General features: G+C 37.4%; 1 protein-coding gene and 1 long non-coding RNA gene across 2 annotated transcripts in view; one reads left to right on the top strand and one right to left on the bottom strand.

Moving 5' to 3' along the window:
• Window positions 1-1,943: 1,943 nt before the first annotated feature.
• On the bottom strand, window positions 1,944-9,723 carry LOC120518679. Its single transcript, XR_005631270.1, has 3 exons — window positions 9,515-9,723; window positions 8,674-8,847; window positions 1,944-2,067 (listed from the first exon to the last, which is right to left on the bottom strand). It is a non-coding gene; the product is annotated as an uncharacterized LOC120518679 (long non-coding RNA).
• Window positions 9,724-9,838: 115 nt separating this feature from the next.
• Window positions 9,839-23,095, top strand: part of LOC120535356 (pleckstrin homology domain-containing family O member 1-like) — a 70,074-nt gene continuing 56,817 nt past the window's right edge. The window contains exons 1-2 of the mRNA XM_039763143.1: window positions 9,839-10,231; window positions 10,833-10,979. Coding sequence (XP_039619077.1) covers window positions 10,205-10,231; window positions 10,833-10,979 — 174 coding nt within the window. The 5' untranslated portion in view covers window positions 9,839-10,204. The remainder of the gene's footprint in view (window positions 10,232-10,832; window positions 10,980-23,095) is intronic.

The following is a 23,095-nucleotide window of genomic DNA, read 5'->3' on the forward strand; positions in this document are numbered from 1 at the left end:
GGATGGAGTATCTAGTTGAATGATTTCTAGCTTTGACCTTTTCTGTATTCTAGTGTACACTTTTGGGATTTTGTTCAGTTTAATTTATTTAGTGCATCAAGTCACTCTTAAGTGACTTACATACTGTAGGTGTTCATAACAAATCATCAGTACACGCTGTCCAGCCCTATTTTTTTACCGAACAGTCCAAACTTAAAACTTTAATATGTTATGTAAAACATCTATTGAGTTATTTTCAGATTTACTTTTCTGATAAGAATGTTTTGATAAGAACTGTACTGTACTGTTTGAAATTTTGTTCCTCTGTTAGTCAATGTTTCCTTTTATTTCTGTAAAGTTTACATACACCCAGCTTCTTTTTGGTCTCCTACATTCACACAAATTGACTTATGTACATGTAACATCTAAAAACAACTTCCCTTATTACTTTGGTAATTTTGTGAGAATGTTTCTGTTTCCTCCTTTTTCACTGTTACATAAATTGATTCATGGTTGGCACAGTGGTTAGCACTACTTTCTCATACTCTCAGAGCCCCGAGTTTTGAGTCCCAGCCTGGTCACCTTTGTGCATGGTGTGCATGTGCTTATGTATAGGGTGGTCCAGATCTAATTATGCAATTTTCATTACGCTATAACTTATTAAGTTTATTACATAGAGAATTCACAAAAAAATTATTTTTGTTGCCAATAGATGGCAGCACCTGCCCTGCATTCCAAAATGGCGGGGAGACGGTTGTCAGTCGAACAGCGGGTGCGATGTGTTCGCCTTTTCATAATTGCATAATTAGATCTGGACCACCCTGTATTGTCTTGCCATATCCCAAATGCATGTAGGACACGTTAATACTGGTCTCTTACTGTATACTGTACATGGTAACTGTTTGCAGCAGACAATCACCAAATCAATTTCTAAGGAATATGCCTCTTACATGTGCTTTGTAAGAGTAGAATTTCAAACTGAACACTCATTCATTCATATTTCAAGTTGCTTTTTAGTTATAGGATTGCTGAGAGTTGCGTACTATTTTGGCAGCATTCAATGCAAGGCATGAAGCAGGACATGCTTGCCACCTGCAGGGCACACACACTCATTTGCCCAGCTCACAAAACTCTGCTGCAGGCTTTAATGGAACATCTAGGCCTCTGTGCTCTTGTGAGGCCTATAAACAAGAATCAAAATAGTATGCATAGAAAAATTTATAGAATACGAGGGACATTTAAAAAGTTTCTGCACTTTTATATTTTCATTGGAAATGCTGAAGGCGGGAGGAGTAGTATTGGGCATTAAAAAGTTGGTACGACGCTGGGAAAATTGCACCACAAATGAAGGTGACTATAGAAAAGTGATGTAATTTGTTTCTGAAATTTTAATAAATAGACTTAAAAAAAGTGCAGAAACGTTCTGAACATCCTTCATATAAACAGAAAGAAAACACCAACTGAATTTACAAAATAATATTTACAAGATAACAACACAGGTAAAAAGAAAGGACTCGCTGGCAATAGCCTATGAAAGCATTTTTTTAAACCTCAGAGAAAATCCTCATCAATTAGAAAATCCACATAAATTGCAAAAGAATTGCGATCCAAGTGCTGTGTGGAGATGGATTTAAACAATGTGTTGTATTTTTATAGGCCTTAGGCTTAGAAATGCAAGGGAAGCAATATATAAACTCATGGCATAAAGAAGCAAAGCAGTAATACTTTTAATAATAATGTTTAAAGATTAATAAGGGAAATACTGTATGTTACAGTTCCAACAACCCTACATTCATTCCGAATTTAAAAGGAGCAAACAACTTATGTTATCTTAGCAATAAGTAAACCATGTCCTTAAATCAGTAATCAAAGATGCAAAACTTCCAAAAAAACAAAAAATCCAAACAATAATTTCACAGGGTGCATCCATAAAGTGGAGTCAAAGTACACAAGCAAGAACGTCTGCCGTACCTCAATACTCATTAAATCCATGCCTGGCCTCTAAATATGCCCACACAAGTGACCAATTCAGCTGCGGTGTCCGGGTCCCACTTTCCCATTTGCTCACAAAACAGGATAATTAACAAGCTGACAAAATGGGAAAAAAAAATTAGAAAATGATTAAAAAACAGAAAAATACGTTAAGAAAAACAGATAAATATCCATCCATCCATTATCCAACCTGCTATATCCTAAGTACAGGGTCACGGGGGTCTGTTGGAGCCAATCCCAGCCAACACAAGGCGCAAGGCAGGAAACAATCCCTGAGCAGGGTGCCAGCCCACTGCAGGGCACATACACACACAATTTAGAATTGTCAATGCACCTAACCTGCATGTCTTTGGACTGTGGGAGGAAACCCACGCAGACACGGGGAGAACATGCAAACTCCACGCAGGGAGGACCCGGGAAGTGAACCCGGGTCTCCTAACTGCAAGGCAGCAGTGCTACCCACTGCACCACCATGCTGCCCAAAACTGATAAATACCAAAAAAAAAATAATATATGCACCAAAATAAGGCACAAAAATAGAAAAATAAATAAATAAGGAAACTAAAGTCAGGGAAGGATCTCTGGATAAATTATAACAACACTGAAGCTACAGTATACAGTACAACAATATTTATATAGCATATTTTCATACAAATAATGCAGCTCAAAGTGCTTTACATGATGAAGAAAGATAAAAAAGATAAAATAAATAATTAAAATTAGGGAACACTAATTAACATAGAATAAAAGTAAGGTCCGATGGCCAGGGAGGACCGAAAAAAATAAAATCTGCAGGGGTTCCAGGCCACGAGACCGCCCAGCTCACTCTAGGCATTCACCTAACATAAATGACCTCAATCAGTCCTCATGGTATTCAGTAAGTATGTATAACATTCTCTTTGATGGCTGCCAGAAAGGCACTGAAAGTTTGGATATCAAAACACTTCATGAAGCTACATGACTGGCCCTGAACAGGCAGCTTTTTCATTGTGATGTATCTTTCTTTATCAGAGGCTGATTTGTGTGTGCTGTCAAATATCTTGCTTAAAAGAGTTGACCAATTCCAGTTAAACTTTGCTGCATACAAAGCATTGTTCAAAAGAGCAGCTAATACACTGAGCCTGGGCACAACTTTGTAAAAATGTCAATTAGAAAAGATAGCAAAGCATTAACTAGAGATGAAGTGCCCACAGACTGAATGTTATGATGTTGTTATGCATTGTTGCTATTTTTCACAGGTTTTGGTGAATTTTACATTCACAGAGTGACTGAAGAAACAGCATAATTAAGAAAATGTTTCATTGATTGCAAAGGAAAATTGTGGCCACTTATTCTCTAAAGCCAAGATTAAGGATCTTGCTTAAATATAAAAATGCATTTTTAAGCTTACTAAATTAATTACATAATTACAAAAATTAATGAACAAATGAAAATCTTCAAAGTGTGCTGCACTGTACTGTGATCAGGCAAATCCAAACTGCAAATCAAGGCAAAAGTATGGCTGGTATCTTATGTGAGAGAACTACCACTAAAGTGGTCACCAGAATGATTCTTTGTGTTAAGCTGAACACAGTGCTGTGTGAATCAGTTATTTTAGATTAATGATTATGCTTTGGCTCAATTGCCCTTGTGAATTCCAAGAGTTCAGAGGTTAAGATATGCACTCAGATAATGCATTTTGCTCTCTATGTCGATTGTTTGTGCGATGAGAAGTATTGATTGAGCAACAGCAAGCTGAGCTATTAATATAATATATAATAAGTTTATGATGTTAAAAGATATTTGTGTGTTTTCACATATTTTTCTATTATGAATTGCTCATCCATCATGTCCATATACTGTATGTGTATGCCTGATTCACAATAACAATGAATAAATTAAAAAAAAAACTGAATGTTTTCTTTTGTTACTTTTCTTTTTTTTTAAAATATATATTGTGTAGTATAAATGCAGTGTGTATTTATGGGTAAGACTGTAGTGCATTGATTAAAACTGCTACCTCACATATTCAGGGAATTATTTCCAGATCTTGCCCCTGTGTCTGTATGATTGTTCTCTAGATATTCTGGTTTTCCTCCCACATCCTAAATACCTGCAACTTATTTGGGAACTCTAAAGTGGCCTGGTGTGAGTGTGCCCTGAAATTGGTTAGCGTCGTACCCCCAGGAGTTTTCTCCAGTCTTGTCCCTGATGCTTGCATTCAGTTTCCTCATGATTTTATAATTAGATTGAGTTTAGAGGATGGGTATGAGAAAGAGAGACATTACATAACATAAACTTTCAAAACTATTTACAGTAATCCAGTTAAGGACCACAGGTTACTGCAACCTATCCTGGAAACACTGGGCACAAGGTCAACACATTCACACAATGGCAATTTGGAATCGCCAATTAACATAACCTGCATGACTGAGAAAAGAAGAGACAGAAATGATAGGTGATAGCTCAAAGACAGAGAGAACTTTCAAAATCCACATAGACAACAATTGGACATGGTGTTTAAACCCAGGACACTGGATAAGTAAAGCAGCAGTGCTAACCCCTACACAGATATACTGTATATGACAGGGAAAAGGGAGGCTTTTATAAAACGGGTGTCATGAGTGCTTCCTGTGCTAGGTTAGCCAACCAGGGAACATTGGGGTTACCCATACACCCTCAGAGACGTGTCTAGGAATATATCATATGATGATGTTATACTGTAAATGATTTTGCTTCAAGAAAGTCAAGGCATGTCTGATTTTAAAACATTACTTTTATTTGCTATGTTATGTTCCTCCTTACTTGCGACATGTTTCTAATATTATTCATTTGTTGTACTTCCCTTTTCAGTATGAAGTTTGTAGTCTGTTAAGTTCTTTACATACAAAGTGGTTCTATTTTGTTATTTTATTGTTCTATATAAGTTTTGTATGTTTTAATACATACACAATTTACATGCAAATGAATTCTATTGTTATGATATTATTATTTTATTATTCTATTTACACTTATTTAATCTCTTTTAGTTGCATATTGTGTGCATGCGTGTCTGTGTGTGGTGGTGTGAAAGGGGGATTTTCCTGCCTGGGGAACAAAAAAGGTCAAAGATGGCCCTGGATAATTGAGTCTCGGCACCTTTTTTCATGTTTCCGGACAGCAGTTTTGAACTACCCCTCAGCTGTAATAACGCCGCACACTCCCCCAAAGCTCTATGGGGGAACTGCTCATTGTTCATGTGTCGGTGCTTCGTGGCAATCAATGGGGGACGCCACCATGTTTGTAGTTCATGCATTGGTGCTTTGCAATGTTCAATACATCTCATTGGCCATTTGTTGGTACTTCAGAGTGATCGATTGATACTTCACTGGGGAAAGCTTATATAGGGTAGTGGGATTTTATAGAAGCTCTGAACTGCACAATGATAATAATTATGGGATAGCCCTTACCTCATATGTACATGAAAATATCTTGTACGTATTGGACATGTACAAGATGCTTTACATACATAGGGATATTATTATGTATTTAAGAGATGTTTTCACATACATATGAGATACTTTCACATATGCATAAAATAAAGTTAGATTAAAAAAATACAAAAGTACGCTTTGGGTATCCAGTATGTATGTGAAAACATCTTGTATGTACATGCAAGTATTCCTTACGTACATGAATATCTAGTACGTACATAAAAGTATCCTGTACTTAAGGGATATTTTCACATACATACGAGATAATGATTATCCCATAATTTTTATCATTGTGTGGTACAGAGCTTCTGTAGGATTGAAGAAGTAAAGTACCAGTTCATTTTTTATTAACACTCGCTCATCAGTTAAAAAAAAAGATTGGAGAGAACATTGGCTATAAGTACGAAGTGTCGCAACCTGGTCATAAACCGGTGCGTGACCGTATTTGCCTACTGCTGTGAATTTTTACATGAAGTTTTAAAATAATTTTACTTACTGTGTTTGTTTTTAAGAAAGATTTATGTAATACCTAACATCCAGTGTCAAAAAATAATTGCCTTACTGGACGCAATAACTGGTTATGCCACCATTAACAACAACCAGTCTTACAGCATCATAGCAAAATTTTGACTAAGTACTGCTTACAGATGTGGTTCAGCTCGATAATATTTGTAGATTTTCAAGCATGAACTGCTCATTTCTGAGCCTGCTACAGTATCTCAGTAAGGTTTTGATCTGGAAATTTAACAATTCTTTTTTACCATTCTGGTGTAGACTGGTGTATTCCTGTCTTGCTATATGGTTGCGAGACATGGATGCTATTCAATGACCTGAGATGAAGACTGGACTCCTTTGGTACTTTGTCTTTCCGGAAAATCCTTGGGTACCGTTAGTTTGACTTTGTGTCGAATGAGTGGTTGCTCACGGAGTCCCGAATGAGGCACATTACCTGCATTGTGAAGTTGCGTCAGTTAAGGCACTACGGCTATGTGGTGCGTTTCCCTGATGGTGATCCTGGTTGCAGAATCCTCACTGTTGAGGACCCGAGTGGCTGGACCAGGCTAAGGGGTCGCCCACGTAACACCTGGCTGCGGCAGATAGAGGGTCATTTCCGGAAGGTGGGACTGGACTGTGTGTCTGCCTGGGGGTTTGCCAGCCAGGATCCTGAGTTGTTTCATTGTGTAGTTGGTGCGGTAATGCACTGTACCAGTGCATGCTCCCCAACTTGACTTGGTGTAGACTTGATTGTGTTTACATATACTGTATGACCCAACTATAATCCTGTTTCAACTTGATTTTAAAAATGTTTATAGCAAACTCAAGTTAGCCATTAGTTCATTGTTATTTGACATACATTTTTCTCAGGTGTGCGTCTCCGCAACCTGAATGTTTCAGTTCTGCCTTGGGGCTTGAAGGCTAGAGTCCTTTAAATTGACCCACTGGTTGATTTCATTGTGATGCACGTTTTAAAGTGCATGGACATGTACATCTCATTATTTTGGACTAGTGTAGGATTAAAAAAATGAAATTAACTAAAATTGAAGATGTTTGTGTTTGAGTAAGAAATTTAACCAAAGCATTAATTAAAATGAAGAAACTGAATGTCCTGAATGTCCTTGTACAAGCTAGACATAAAACTGACCTTAATCCTTTTAAAATCAGTATCAAGGGTTCAAAATTGCTGGCTTTTACTATTAATCATTTTACTTGAGGGAGCTACTGTAGAGCCATTTGCATGGAGGAATGGGCAGATATTTCTCATACATGATACTGTATGTAACATAAATTGAGACTTATTTGAAAAGATTACTGGCATGGATAAACAAAGTATTGAATTAAGATGAATCTTTTAAAAAGTCACAATGCTTTTATTATTTTTAATAATTGTTTAACCTCTTTTTTTCTGTCACGATGAATAAAAATGACAGGGTTTCACACTTTTAAATATAAAAATACTGTTCCCAATATACTACTTTCTAGTTAGTCATATTGTAACTACAGTATAATGATTTCATTGTATTAGTATCTTTAAGGGCAGCATGGTGGCACAATGGTGGATAAGGGTTTACATCCTGGTCCTCCCTCTGTGAAGTCAGCATATTCTCCCATGTGGGTTTCCTCTCACAGTCCTAAAACATGCAGGTTAAGTGGACTGCCAGTGCTAAATTGGGTGTAGTGTGTGTGTTAAATTAAGAAAATGAATAAATAGATAGATAATCACCCTAATAATAATAATAAGAAAATGTATGTACCCTACATTTTTAGAACCCGTGTGTAAATATATTAACATCTATGAAAGGGTAAGAAAATAAGGTGTGTTTTTCTGCCTTTTTGTGTATGCAATATAATTACACATTTTGCACTTAAGTTTTTACTAATTTATCTCAAAGATTTTTAGTACTGAAAACAGAAATACAGGAGAACTTCAAGTGTTAAAACCAAAGCTGCAATTTTATAGACATCATTACCCCTTTAATGTATTCCAGTTACTGTTTCCATCTTGCAAAACTTTTTTTAAGGAACACAAAAATATTTTTCGTATTACACAAAAAGTAAAAATGAATGTTTAATTCATTTGAGCCATCTCTATGCAATGTGGGCAGTGGTGGAATTTCCTGTATTGGTTTACATTTACAATTTCATCTGCTAAGTTGTTCAGACATTTGAACAACTGGAGTCTCATGGAGATTGCCGGAGTTAAAATTTCAAACTTGATATCATAATGTAACAGATTGCTTGCTTTGATTAAATATGATTCACTAGCCTAATATAATAATGCTTGGAACTGCCAAGATCTTCACAATAAAATTAAATCATTTCAAATTGAAATAGAAAGTTTGAAAGAGTAAGAAACCATCTTCTAACGATTTTATTAGTAAAATGATTGTGTTTATCACAATGTAAAGTAAATATCAACAGCACATAGTTACCTATTCTTGGAAAGAAATACCCAAAATAATAACTATCAGCAGTTGAACTGCCAAAGTAAAGTAATTACAACTTAGTAGATTTCCAGTGCAAAAAGTAGAATGGCCCACATAATTAAGATGAATTACTGACCAGCCAATGGTAATATTTAATACTGTAAGGGCTCCGAAGGTGTCTCACCACAGTTGATATAATCTCATAATATGTATTTGGGTCTCAGGAATAGAAGAACTTTGACTTTAATTTTAATGGTGTTGGGGCATGACCACAAGCGATGACAAAATATTTAGAATGTTTTTATACAAAATTATTGGCTTTTTACCTTTTTAAAATGTCCAGGAGAAAAATCCAGAAAAAACCCTTGGTCTAGTAGCGGTGTCAGCTTTGGATCTTTAGAAATGTGTGTGAAGGATCAGCTGCATCCCTTCCAAAAGCAAAATGACTACATGGGCACAGTTTTGACAAGATTCCAAATCTGAGAAAGGTTTATTTTCCCCTAAAATGGAAAGTAGTTGCAATTAACAATCCAACTTTACCAATGAGCCTAGATAAAAAGAGCTCTCAAAAATGCTTTCCTATCTATAAGTATCTTCAAATGGTTATTTTTTTTTTAAATAGATTGGTTTGTCTGTTGTAATGTACATATTTATATTTTATTTTTAAGTAAAAAATGCTCTTGTAAATACTCTATTTTTATTTTTAAGTAATAATGTATTAGTATTTTTTCTTTAATTTTCTTAATGAGTCTGAATTTGTCCCACTATGAGTAAATGTGTTTATGTGTGTGTGAAAGTGCTCTGTAATGCACTTTAAACCCCACAAAACACATACAATCTCCCCGACTCATACTAAGCCCAATTAGTTGAAACAATTAGTCAATTAGTCAAACAATGTTATTATATTAGACTTGATGTTGAAAGATTGGGGATGGGTTACTGGGTTGATGATAGCCATCCATTAGTTGCGCTGGGACAGTACTGAACCACACCTTGAAGTTTTTTGTCTGCCATTTACTGTGGCTCAACCCGAACATCTACGAGTGATCAGAGATTATTCATACACACCACCACACTTTACTTCCAAATTGTAGTAAATGAAAATCATCGGCACAGATATGCTTAGATTGAAAGGTCACCCAAATGCTTTTATGAACTGTACAGTACCTTGACCGTTATTCGCGCGTCAATTTGTAAACAACACTGCTAATGCGCAAGATGCCGTGCAGCCACGTCGCTTCCTATTCAAGTGTGACATTACTTGGTTTATACTCTGGTACTTCTTATTTATATTTTTCCTTTTTTGGTAAAACCACCGTTGCAAAAAGATGTTGCAGCTGTTCGTGACTCCGGGAGTGTGGGAGCTCCCACTCACTCATCGAGTTACTGGAGAGTCTGTGGGGGGCGCTGTGCAGCCGACAGCCCTGAACTGCTCTTTTATCTCAAGCCTCTCGACGGTGGGCTGACATGGAAGGAAGGAAGGAAGGGGAGCTGTAATGATACAGCCGTACGTGTAACCAGAGAGCACCAGCTCACTCAGTTCTATGTGTGTGTGAGAAAGAAAAGAGAAAGGGTGGAAGGGGGGGCCTGATCTCAGCAAGAACGTGAAGGCAGCGACAGAAGAGAGAGTCGGTGGATAAAGGCAGAAAGAGAAGAAGGAGAAGCGGCAACGAAACTGTCCCCCCCCTCCACCTCCAAGCGACCCTGTCCCTCCTTCCTTCCTAGACTGCAAGGCGGTGGCGACGGCCCACAGGAGAGCTGCGAGCGCACATGCACTGCACACTGTCTGTCTGAGTCGGACTCGCTCGCGCAACAAAGAGCGGCATCACAGGCTGAGCGATCTTCCGCGGACCCAGCATGAAGAAGAACAACTCGGTGAAGCGGGTGGGTGAGCTAGCGAGCGTGCGAACGAACCAACCCACCCAGGCGAGGTGCCGCGATCTTCTCTTTTGTGTATGCCTTCTTGCACTGGAGCGTGTCTAGTCTAGCCATCTCCGTGCTGGTGCGAGGTGCGTCTTTAGCATTGCCCAAAGCTGCAAGATTGCTTCGTGGAATGGATGCTCACGAGCGGAGGTTCCGTTGTGCTGCAACCGTCTCGCCTGCAGTCCGTAGAGCATAAGCAGATTGCCCATGCACGATGGGCATCTTTTTTCTCCTCATCCTCGTGTGCTTCTACGTAAAGTTGGGTCCTGTCAGCAACTTGCATGGCACTTTGCTCGCCAGTCCCATCTGCTTCTGGGTGCCCTGCCGCACATCTCTCAGGAGGCATGTTTGTTTAGGAACAAATTTTAGGGTGGAGTTACCTTTTATAAGGTTCATTCCTCGGTCGACTTCATTCACACATTTATTTTTTTTTGAGAATCTTTAAAGGAGCTTGAAGTAGATGGAAGAAAATCTGATCAAGGGAGTACCCGCGCACCATTTAGGTTTATTTTAGGTTTCTGTTTTATCGTACATCCTCACTTAAAGTGATGATTTATTTCAGGGTCCCCAAGATGCGAACCAACCATCCGCACAACCTGAGAAGATCGGCTGGATCCGGAAATACTGTGGCAAAGGGATATTTAGGGAGATCTGGAAAACCCGCTATGTGGTGTTGAAGGGGGATCACTTGTACATTTCAGAGAAAGAGGTTCGTTTTTTTTTTTGTCATCTCATGTCCTTTGTATGAACTATAATTTTATGTTTATCTCTCCTGTCTGGAGAAGCCAGGATGCTAAGCTGTGCTGTCAGTTCTGATCAGGCAGGCTTATATTAACCACTTATGTGCTTTATGACACTTGAGTTGCCTTTTAGTGAAGTTTGTCTGCCATCAGTTGTGACATCTGCAGAGATTTGTCAGGGTGAATTTTAAACCTGGTTTATTTGTTACATTTTTTTTTTTATTCTATAGTTCTTAGTTGGGTAGCTAGCTTAGTTGGTGACAAAGTAGTCATTGCTGCCACCTCATAGTACAAACATCTTTGGTTTGAGCCCAAGTTTGTTCAGTCTCTGTGTGGAGTTTGCAGATTGCTTCTGTTTCTCTTGTTTCTTCAGCTTCCACCTAAACAAGTGCATCATAAATTGTGTTATGCATGTATGCATCCATAATTATGCCCTTAGATGAACTGGTGTCTGTTGCAGGGTTGCCAAGTGCTTGAGTCCACCAAGAGAGGTCATTTCTCACCATGACTGTAGTGGCAAAAGTGACTTTAGAAAATTAATCCATTGTTAGATTGTTCAAGTTGCAGTTCATACCAGGACTTGCATGTCCTAAGTTCTTTAAATTGATTTCTGTGTGATTGCCAGCGTTATTAGGCAATTTATAACTACTGTATAGTTGTGGTAGAGATAATTAGTGAATCTCCTGTATATGCTGCTGTTTTTTTCAGTATGTTGATAAAATCCTAATGGCTAGAACTGTCAATTATATAGAGACATAAAGGTGAAAAGGGGAGTTAATAATGCTCTGTATGTAAGGTTGATCGTTGCCTTGTTCGCTGTGAATGTACTGGAGGGGAGCGTGGATTTTGCTGGTTATTTCATGTATGTATGTGTGCGGCACAGAAGCACCAGAGTCCAACTTTAAAATCCTGACTGTTTCTAGGTGGCCATTTTCCCACATGCTCCTGTTTTCTTTTCCACATCCTACAAATGCATGTGTTAAGTTTACTGGTTACACTGCACATGTCCTGCACAGGACTGGCATTGGAAGACTGGGGACGGTGTGTGTACCTTGTGCTCAGTGATGCCGAGATAGTTTCTGAGTGTCCATAAATCAATCCCTTGTATTGTATTAAGTAACTTTGGAAAATTGTGGCTAGAAGGATCCCCTTTACATCATTTAGTGACCATGTATTGTTAAACATGAACTAATCTGTAAGAAACGTAAGATTACAAAACGTTTAAAAATAATGTTTATGAATCCTTGGGACAATTGCATTTTAGCCTTTTGCTGCCCTTTTTTGAAGTTCCTACTTTTGTGTTGCAATTTGTGGTTTTTGTTTCAACATTGTTCATTTTTTTAACTTTGATGACGAATGTGGAATTTTTTTTTGTGAAAGTAAGATTGTCGCACTTAGAGGTTTGTTTTGAACTTTATTTAGTGATCTGATCCTCTGCTACTTTTTAAACATGTAAATGTGAAATGCATGTAGCCATCCATGGTTGTTATTAATAGCTGATTTCAGAGTAACTCTATGTGATAATATGCTTGTTTCTACAACATTATACATAAATAATTGTTTTTTAACCGTTATGCCTTAATATATTTTTTTAAACTTGTAAACGTTTATAAATCCATCCCTCCCTGCCTCATTTGTTTTACCCCAACCCATCAATCAGCAGATACAGATATCAACTTATAAATGAAAAATAGTAATTCTAAATATATGGATATAAATCATACCTCAGGCAAACTGTAATACATCCCCGTGTCAAGGTAATAATTTTCTTTCTGTTTGTCTGCCTAATAATGCCCACTTTCAACAAACAGAAATTTTAAGGATTTTGCCTTGTATTAAGTAGCGTAGCGAGTCTCTTGTTGTATCCAATTTGTTTTATGATTTGCTTGAAAGTACCCGACAAGTGAGTTGTTTTAATGGCTGTGTTTTAGCAATGTGCAACTGGCTTCATTGTACAGTGAAACGTTCCAGAAATTCCACCACCTCAGTGGAAACTTATTTTATCTTTAATTTGTGGCAGTAGGTCAGTATTCCTTTGTCAGCAAGGGTTAAGAAATTCTGAAATACCCATGACTTTTTGTGTAAATTCATTGTTATATCTGCAGTAAAAACTGTCCGGGATAGTTTTCCCATCTGCATTTGGAAAAATATCAGAATGCTAATTCTGTTTAAAAATTACCTAAATTGTTCATTGGGAGATTCACAAGCTGGTAGATCATGAAGAACACTCAACCTATGAGCCCCAAATCTGATTTATAGTCTGCATGCTTAGAACACACATTTCTTTACTTGTTTTTGCTTGAAATTTAGTAGGCAGCTTTATGTATCCATTATTTAAATGTGAATTGATGACTTTGTTTTGAATTTCATTGTAGTTGTACATATTAAAAACAATGAGATGATTAGCAAAGTAGTCTGTCTTTACAGGGAAAAGTTAAAATGGTTTTCAGTTGTATTAATTGTTTGAGTATTTGCTATGACAGAGAAGAAGATTCAAATATAGTATAAAAGTTTGGTTATTGGTCTCGCCAAAAATAATAATCTGCATTATAGGTTTGGAACTCAAATGATCAGAGAAATGTTGCTTTCGAAATCTGTGAGTTGACATGAGTTAAAATATGTCTTTTTTTTTAAGGCTGCTTCTTAAACAGCATGCTGCCTTTGCTGCTGTCTTATCGCATGTTTAAAATAGAACACCTCCCTGTTGCTAAGCCTTTTCTCTGCATCTTTATCATGATTCAGTATTCACGTGGCTCACACACACACACACACACACACACACACATACATACACACAGACAGACAGACAGAATTGTTTTCAATAAGAGGTGGTGTCCAAAAGCAGACCAGATAGGGCTTAACATGTTAGGCACTACTCTTATCCATTAAGAGCGTAAGGAAGGATTTAAACTGCTATGAGGTTCAAGAAATACAGTGTAACATTTCATACACGTGAGTACTCTTCTACAGATCAAAGCTCCCCACATACCCATTCTGTTAGGGAGGCGTTTTCATTATTATTTTTAAATGTTATCTGATTGGCCACTTTCAGTTGTCTTGGTGTGTGAGAGAGTGTGGTGTGTGTGTGTGTGTGTGTGTGTGTAGAGGTGCCAACCCATCCCTACTTTGTCTCTAATGCTTCACGTCCCCGCCTACCCTTAAAGTGGATTAAGAGGGAGCTAGAAACTAGATAGATGGATTTAAAAAAATGATGAACATTTTCCTTGTTTTCCTTTAATCCTTTAATGAAGTATTAGTGCACTGTAGTCTCCGAGAAAGGATTATTTTAAGATACATTGTGTATATATAAAGGTTAGCTCAAAAGCAGTGCCTTGTATTTATAAAGGTGGCAGGAAATGCTTTTTGTATGGTTTGCAGCTCTCTTCACATGAGATATTGGGGCTAAATAGTAGTAATAAATTTAGTTTCCTTAATTGATGCTTTATCTTCACTGTGCTGACAGGGTTAATGGATGCAAGTACCAGCAAGTTCCTCCCACAGTGCACATTAGGTTAATTGATAAATGTGAATTGGCCCTTTGTAAGGAAGTGTAGAGTTAGGGATGTGTATGCCCTGTGGTGGTCTGATGCCCCATCCATTGTTGGCCCCTGTATTGTTTCAGTTGTTGCTGGAGTACACTCTGGCCCAGTAACTCAGATACTGAATATAGTAGATTCGGGAATGGGACAATGGATTGGTATGTAATGTCTGAGCATTTCAGCTTTGGGGGGGTCCTTCTTAAAATGTCACATTAAGGGCAATTGTGTAATTTCAAAAGCCTCTGTTTTCTAAGGCTCCAGTTTTATTTCTACATCATTTGCTAAGCTTGATTATTTATAACAAATAATCAGTTTTAGTTTTGGGACAATCCTATGCAGTAACATACTCTTGTAATCTTTATATAAAATAGACAATACCTCATACTGGAGTTAAGGGGAAGAATGCATTTAGTTCAGGAAAGGAGCATAAGGTAGTATTATGAAAATGAATTTTACACATTTTCATGCCTTAAAGCCAGGAAAGTTCCATTTATGTTGCAGGTAGTTGTTTTTGTATGTCTGGGAGGACTTTAACTAAAAGATGTCACTTTTGCTGATTTTGTATTGTTTTTCCTTCATTCCATTTAAGTGAAAACTCTTTTGATTATTTACTTATACAACTGGCTTGCCACAGATTTACCAAGTTTTCAAACGTTTTTAGCAGTTTATTGAAACAGTTCAATGTCACCTTCCCCTTCATAATGCATGTTACATTCAGTTTTATATTTTAAAATTATGCTGATGATTTTCCACCTGCACATGTGGCATTATTCCGTTAGGTTCTTCCTACCACATTCATTTTCTAATGCTGTTGCCATTTTTCTTTTAACTGAATCTCCAACTCATCACTGAGTTTCTTTTTCATTCAAGTGTTCTTTGTATCTTTTTAAAATTGTCAAATTTATTCAGTCTTCATGTATCAAATTTTTTCCACCACTGTTTTTCAATGATCTTTTCTTTAGTGAAAATTAAGCTCCATTGACCTTCTACTCCTCTTTCAATTATTCACTCCTATTTCTTCACAGTTCTTTTTTACCAGAGGTTTTTCAGAATTCTTGCATGTTGGAAAAACTCAGCATTGTACTTGGAAAGGCTATCGCAAGGCAATTCTTCTTCAGTGTTTTATTAGGTCACTACTTAGCAGCAGTCTTTATTTAATAGACTGGGATTTTTTTGTTTTGTTGTGATATTCTTGATTTGTTCTCGTGCTCTTCAAGTGACTTTTAGTGACATTTTCAACATTAAATTTGTTCACCTTCTACGTATAGTAAATGTAATATTGGTGAGATCATATTGTACTGGCCTGTCATCACCATCTTCCATTTAATACGAAATGTCAATATTAGAAGTTCTTTGTCTTTACTACATACATCCTAGTCCTTTTTCAGTGGACATACTGTATTTGAGTTTCTATACTTTTTCCTGTAAAGAACGGTAGTGAGACCAGTTTTGTTATGGTGGCACTGACCAGAAAGCAGGAGACAGAGCTGGAGGTGGCAGAGTTGAAGATGCTAAGATTTGCACTGGGTGTGTAGAGGATGGATAGGATTAGAAATGAGTACATTAGAGGGTCAGCTCAAGTTGGACGGTTGGGAGACAAAGTCAGAGAGGTGAGATTGCATTGGTTTGGACATGTGCAGAGGAGAGATGCTGGGTATATTGGGAGAAGGATGCTAAGGACAGAGTTGCCAGATAAGAAGAAAAGAGGAAGGCCTAAGAGGAGGTTTATGGACGTGGTGAGAGAGGACATGTGGGTGATGGGTGTAACGGAACAAGATGCAGAGGACAGAAAGATATGGAAGAAGATGATCCGCTGTGGCAACCCCTAAAGGAAGCAGTCTAAAGAAGAAGAATAAAACTTTTTCCTGTAAAGGATATGCTCAACTAGATTCTGGTGTGGTCTTTCTTATGATGTTCAAGTTGCTTTATCTTTCATTATATGCTTTCAAGTACTACCATGTCAGTAATTAAGCAATTTGAGTTGATGGAATACCAGTGGCATTCTTCCATTTGATTAAATTAGCTTGTCAGTCAGTATGGATTTATTCTTTTTATCATGGAAGGCTGGTCTTGCAAAATTCTGGAGTTATTGTACAGTTGTCTTGATCATACAGATCATTAAAGTAAAGCTCAAATTTTTTTCTATTAATAATATATTTGTATATTGTCAAGAGCTGTCCCAAGAAGAAACTGAAACATTTCTAGAGAATTGAGAAAGCAGAAAAGTTCAAAAAGGTTTTCTCCTAATTCCTAGATTAAAGGAATGAGTTTGAGTATTTTGATTGTAGCAAATTGTGAAACACACTGAAAGACATTCAGTTCACATTTCAGTTCATTTGATCTACTCCTGAATTTCTTGTGGTGTATGATAACCATGAACTCACAGTCAGAGTTATACATAATTGAAAGAAAAAGTACAAAACAGGACAAAACCAATGTTACAAGTGAGGTTGTTTTGGAAGAATCAGAAAACTGATGTCAGAGCTTTTCTGGATAACCTAATAAATAAGCTTAGTTATACTGATGGCATTAAGAAGTGAAAATTAGGAAATTCTGCAAACATCTAGAAGAAGAAAAGAAAATTAAAATGGTGGCCTTCTGATGGTTAAACGACAACCAAGGCAGTTCAAGTGACAGTAGTTAAATAGTAGCAGTTATTTGTGTGTACTAAAGTTGCATATAGGACTTTATAGGAAAAAGATGAAATGCTGAAATTGACTTGAGAACAATATGCAACAATCATTTTTCGAGGTCTATAGTATATTCAAGAGAATGTGAATCCATGAAAACAAATAAAACCAACAGCTTTGAACAGTGAAGGTAAGGATTATTGTCACTCAGTCAGCTTCTAACCCACTTACTTCTGAACAGTGTCATGAGGCATGCTGGAGCCTATCTGAGGTAGCATCGGGCACAAGACAGGAACAAACCCTGGACTATTATTGGCACCCCTTGTAAAAATTAGTAAGAAGGGTTAGAAAAAAAAAAATCCCTGATTGCTGAAGAACCGTCATCTTGCACTGCAAAAATGAGAAACATCTGACTTTTAATTGAAACAAGTTCATTCAAAGAAAAACAAAGCTCTTATCAAGAAATAAATATTTTTAAAATTAACATTTTTATAAGGGGTGCCATTAAATAGTGGAGGGCACGTTACCCCAGCCATACACTACGAACAATTTAATATCACAGATCCACGTAATCTGCATGTCTTTGGACAGTATGAGGAAACCGGAACACCCTGAAGAAACCCATGCAGCTATGGATAGGACATGCAAACTCCTGGTCTCCTTACTGCAAGGCAGCAGCACTACCACCGTGCCACCGTAATGATATTCTATAAGAGGGGCAAAATGATCAGTTCCAGGTTTATGAAACCTAATTTCATACTGAGGGTAAATATTTTAAAGTAATCTTTAACCAGAGGTACTGATACTAAGTTTCGTAGCTAGTAGACGAAGAATAAAAACAAGCATGGGAACCTCTAAAGCACCACACTAAAAATTCAATTACCTACATCACCATTGATAGAAACGTCCTTCTGATCACCAAGAGTCAGACATGACTAAATCATTTAAACACAACATAAGGTTTTATCATTAAAACTAAATTTTTAGTATAAATGTTAAAAATATTTTTTTAGAATATTTGAATTTTCCAATTCAGAGTTAATTTGTATGTGTATATATACTTTATAAGTTCTATGTACTGTACTGATTAAGAGTTGTTAGCCATTTTTCTATAAATCCTGTTCACATTCATTTAATGTCAAAGAGAAGCATACTTTATTTTCTGTTCAAATACTTTAACTGACACAGCTATAATATTTTCTTTTCTGGTTTAGTTAAATATGTATCCTCACAGCTACTTTCTATCACTTTGAGCAGTGTAGAGAAAGCAAGTGAGTATTATGAGAAGACCATGTCAGTTAATGTTTTCCACATTTAGAAACAGGGCAAAATAAAACAATGAGCTCTTGCTCAGTTTTGAGCTACGCTACAGTACTCCGCTTAAACCTCAAGTTCAAATTTATGATTAGAATTCTGAATAGATGCTTCCAATCTCTACACCAAGTTCAGCTCTTTTACAGCCATGCAAAATGGTTATGTTTTTACAATAGATGTTTCTGCACATTATCTATTTTATAAACTGATCATTGAACAGTAATTTGCTATTTTTTTCTTAAATGAAAAATATATTTCTGCATTATGTTGAGCAGTTAATAATTTATCATGTTTGATTTCATTTTATTATTGATGTTTATGTTCTGTCATGTACCACAGTGGGTTTTGTAAAGATTGTTTTTTTTCTACACATTAGTTACTTCAACACAGTCTGTATTTATTTAGTCACTTATGGATTGTGAGCAGAAATAAAGTTGTCTACTGCAAGAGAAAAGACAAATGCCTGTCACGTTAGAATATTGCTTCTTCCTCTTCTGGGATATGTTGGAAATATTCCATTTTATTACATGCCAGTTGATACTGACTTAAACTACCAATACTAACATTACATCATAATTTACCACCACAACACTATGAGTAATGCTTTCATGGATTTTTAAGTTGTTTAATTTATTTGTTTGTTTTCTTGAAACAAAGATAATATTTGAGCATTTACGACATACAGGTAGACAGACATGATAGTAAAATTACACTTTACTACCATGTCTGTCTACCTGTATGTCGTAAACGCTCAAATATTATCTCTGGAGCCAATGAACCCATTTTGAAGGGTTTGTTAAGGGTAGTAGTTGGGTTATTCTTGTCATGTATTTTATTGATTTAAACAAAATACATTACAAAGCCATCCATCCATCCATTTTCTAACCCGCTGAATCCGAATACAGGGTCACGGGGGTCTGCTGGAGCCAATCCCAGCCAACACAGGGCACAAGGCAGGAACCAATCATGGGCAGGGTGCCAACCCACCGCAGGACACACACAAACACACCCACACACCAAGCACACACTAGGGCCAATTTAGAATTGCCAATCCACCTAACCTGCATGTCTTTGGATTGTGGGAGGAAACCGGCGCGCCCGGAGGAAACCCACGCAGACACGGGGAGAACATGCAAACTCCACGCAGGGAGGACCCGGGAAGCGAACCTGGGTCTCCTAACTGCGAGGCAGCAGCGCTACCACTGCGCCACCGTGCCGCCCTCTACATTACAAAGCTTTTCTGTGAATTCAAGGGAGTGCATTAAGCCTAATGGTCATATTAGAATGCTTGGTCTTCTTGACCCTGTAGTAGGACATGGAAGTTATGCATGTCGGTGGGTTGGCACCCTGCCCAGGATTGGTTCCTGCCTTGTGCCCTGTGTTGGCTGGGACTGGCTCCAGCAGACCCCCGTGACCCTGTATTCGGATTCAGCGGGTTAGAAAATGGATGGATGGATTAATTTATGAATTATGAATGTTTAGTACAGAAAAAGTGAAAAATGTTTAAATAAAATGTATCAAATTTATATACTGTTTTCAGAGCTATTTAATCCATGTCAGGTATTGGGTAGCTGAGGCCTTTCCCAGTAGCATGAGGCATAAAACATGAGTTGACATTCTGTTCTTCTTTAGCTGTTTTAATGTATATGAGGAACATACAGTATCAAGGATTTTTTGTTCACATAGCTCACCAAACTGGATAGGTGTTAGACTGTAATTTTAATTGTGATTTAACATGTTGTATTTTTTATGATGTGCTGATTGAAACTTAATTCAAGTTTATTTTATAAATTATTATGTGAACTTTAAGCTCAATTAACGTAATTTAAAAAAATGAGATGCCAGTCCATTGCATGGCTCACTGAAATGTACACTCACTCATATATGGACCTGTTTGGAATGCATGTCTTTAGGATGTAGGGAAGAACCAAAAGCACATGGACATTTCTAGAACAATCAAACCTAGGATGGTGGATCAACAAAGCAACAGTGCTAGTCTGTATTAATAAACTAAATCTTCAGGTTGCTTGGCTGTCTGTACAGTTCCTAATGTATTTTGTGCATTCCACTCCCTTATTACCTTCAACCAGACCTTGGGTATGGAAGCAGTCAGACGAATGAGGTTTCATCCACCAAACTTTGAGACCCACCAACTCTGTGTAGTCACTTCATAATCTCTAACAAGGTGCCCTTGACATAATTTTGCTATGTATGCAGAAATATTAAGTATTGTTAAAACTGGACACAGCTCACTACTGTAGTTCAAAATGCTCTTTTTGTACGCAGGAAAAAACAATTGCACTCTAGCAGGCAACTTGAAGACATAATGTAGCCTTCTACCCCAGTCACCTGCTTCTCTCAGTGTTAGTTTATCTTCTGTGGATATGCAGTGGGTGTGTGGCGACTCCTTATACTCTGAAATATGTTAGGTTGTGATTTCTGATTTATTTTTTGATATCCCTGAAAAGTGGCAAAGCTATATTATGAAAACTAAGAAACATAAGGAACACTCACCCTTTCATTTGCCCAAGTGTTTAAGGTTGAACTTCACAATGTATATTATTCTTCAGTATTATCATTGTCACTTTAAAAATGAGGATGTGATTTCAGTCTGTGGGCAATGCTCCTCTTTATGTATCTGCGTATATTACTGATGTTTTGTGGGTGTTGTCACCTACTGGAAACGCAGGAAGCTGTCTTGAAATATCCTAGTAGAAGTGTTGTAACGTGTGAAATTCTTACTTGCATGTCCAGCTAGTCTGCAACACATTGTCACTCTCTGGTGCCAAGATAAACAAGTCAAAATAAAGGTGAGAGAGAGGAGATTAGATGGCTGTAGGGACTCGCATTTGAAATGGAGTTAGAAAAACACTAGAACAATTAGAACAATTAGAACAATCTAGACGAGAACAGGCCATTCAGCCCAACAAAGCTCGCCAGTCCTATTCACTTGCTTCCTCCAAGAAAACATCAAGTCGAGTTTTGAAAGTCCCTAACGTCTTACTGTCTACCACACTACTTGGTAACTTATTCCAAGTGTCTATCGTTCTTTGTGTAAAGAAAAACTTCCTAATGTTTGTGCGAAATTTACCCTTAACAAGTTTCCAACTGTGTCCCCGTGTTCTTGATGAGCTCATTTTAAAATACAAGTCTCGATCCACTGTACTAATTCCCTTCATAATTTTAAACACTTCAATCATGTCACCTCTTAATCTTCTTTTGCTTAAACTGTAAAGGCCCAGCTCTTTTAATCTTTCCTCATAATTCAACCCCTGTAGACCTGGAATCAGCCTAGTCGCTCTTCTCTGGACCTTTTCTAGTGCTGCTATGTCCTTTTTGTAGCCTGGAGACCAAAACTGCACACAGTACTCAAGATGAGGCCTCACCAGTGCATTATAAAGGTTGAGCATAACCTCCTTGGACTTGTACTCCACAGATCGTGCTATATAACCTAACATTCTGTTAGCCTTCTTAATGGCTTCTGAACACTGTTTGGAAGTTGATAGCTTGGAGTCCACTATGACTCCTAAATCCTTCTCATAAGGTGTACTCTCGATTTTTCGACCGCCCATTGTGTATTCAAACCTAATATTTTTACTTCCTATGTGTAATACTTTACATTTACTGACATTAAATTTCATCTGCCACAAATCTGCCCAAGCCTGTATGCTATCCAAGTCCTTCTGTAATGATATAACGGATTCCAAATTATCTGCTAATCCACCTATCTTGGTATCATCTGCAAACTTAACCAGCTTGTTACTTATATTCCTATCTAAATCATTTATATATATTAAAAATAGCAGCGGCCCTAGCACTGACCCCTGTGGAACACCACTCTTAACATCGCCAGTTCTGATGAGGTTCCTCGCACCATCACCCTCTGCTTCCTGTGTCTGAGCCAATTCTGCACCCATCTAAAAACATCACCCTGAATTCCCACTTCTTTTAACTTGATGCCCAACCTCTCATGTGGCACCTTATCAAATGCTTTCTGAAAGTCCAGATAAATAATATCATAAGCTCCACTTTGATCGTATCCTTTTGTTGCCTCCTCATAGAATTCCAACATGTTAGTAAAACACGACCTCCCCTTCTGAACCCATGCTGACTGTTCAGAATAACTCCTGTCCTTGTCATGTGTTGCTCAATCTTATCCTTAATAATTCCTTCCATTAATTTTCCTGTGATGCTTGTTAAGCTTACTGGCCTATAGTTGCTTGGATCTGCCCTGTCACCCTTTTTATATAATGGGATGATATTTGCCATTTTCCAGTCCTTTGGAATCTCTCCAGTGCACAGTGACTTCCTAAAAATGTGTGTCAAGGGTTTATATATGTACTCACTAGCCTCCTTAAGAACACGAGGATAAATATTATCTGGGCCTGGTGATTTGTTTGATTTCATCTTATTTAATCTGAGCAGCACTTCTCCCTCTACAATTTCCAAATCCCTCAGTACCTCCTTAGTAGTTGTGTTTACCTCTGGCAGGTTATCCACTTGCTCACTTGTAAACACCTCAGAAAAATGTAAGTTTAGGGCATCTGCTATTTCATTGTCTGTATCTTTTAATTCCCTTTACTATTCCTGATGAACTTGACC

Source organism: Polypterus senegalus, chromosome 1 (assembly GCF_016835505.1).
Source record: "Polypterus senegalus isolate Bchr_013 chromosome 1, ASM1683550v1, whole genome shotgun sequence".
Classification (NCBI taxonomy): domain Eukaryota; kingdom Metazoa; phylum Chordata; class Cladistia; order Polypteriformes; family Polypteridae; genus Polypterus; species Polypterus senegalus.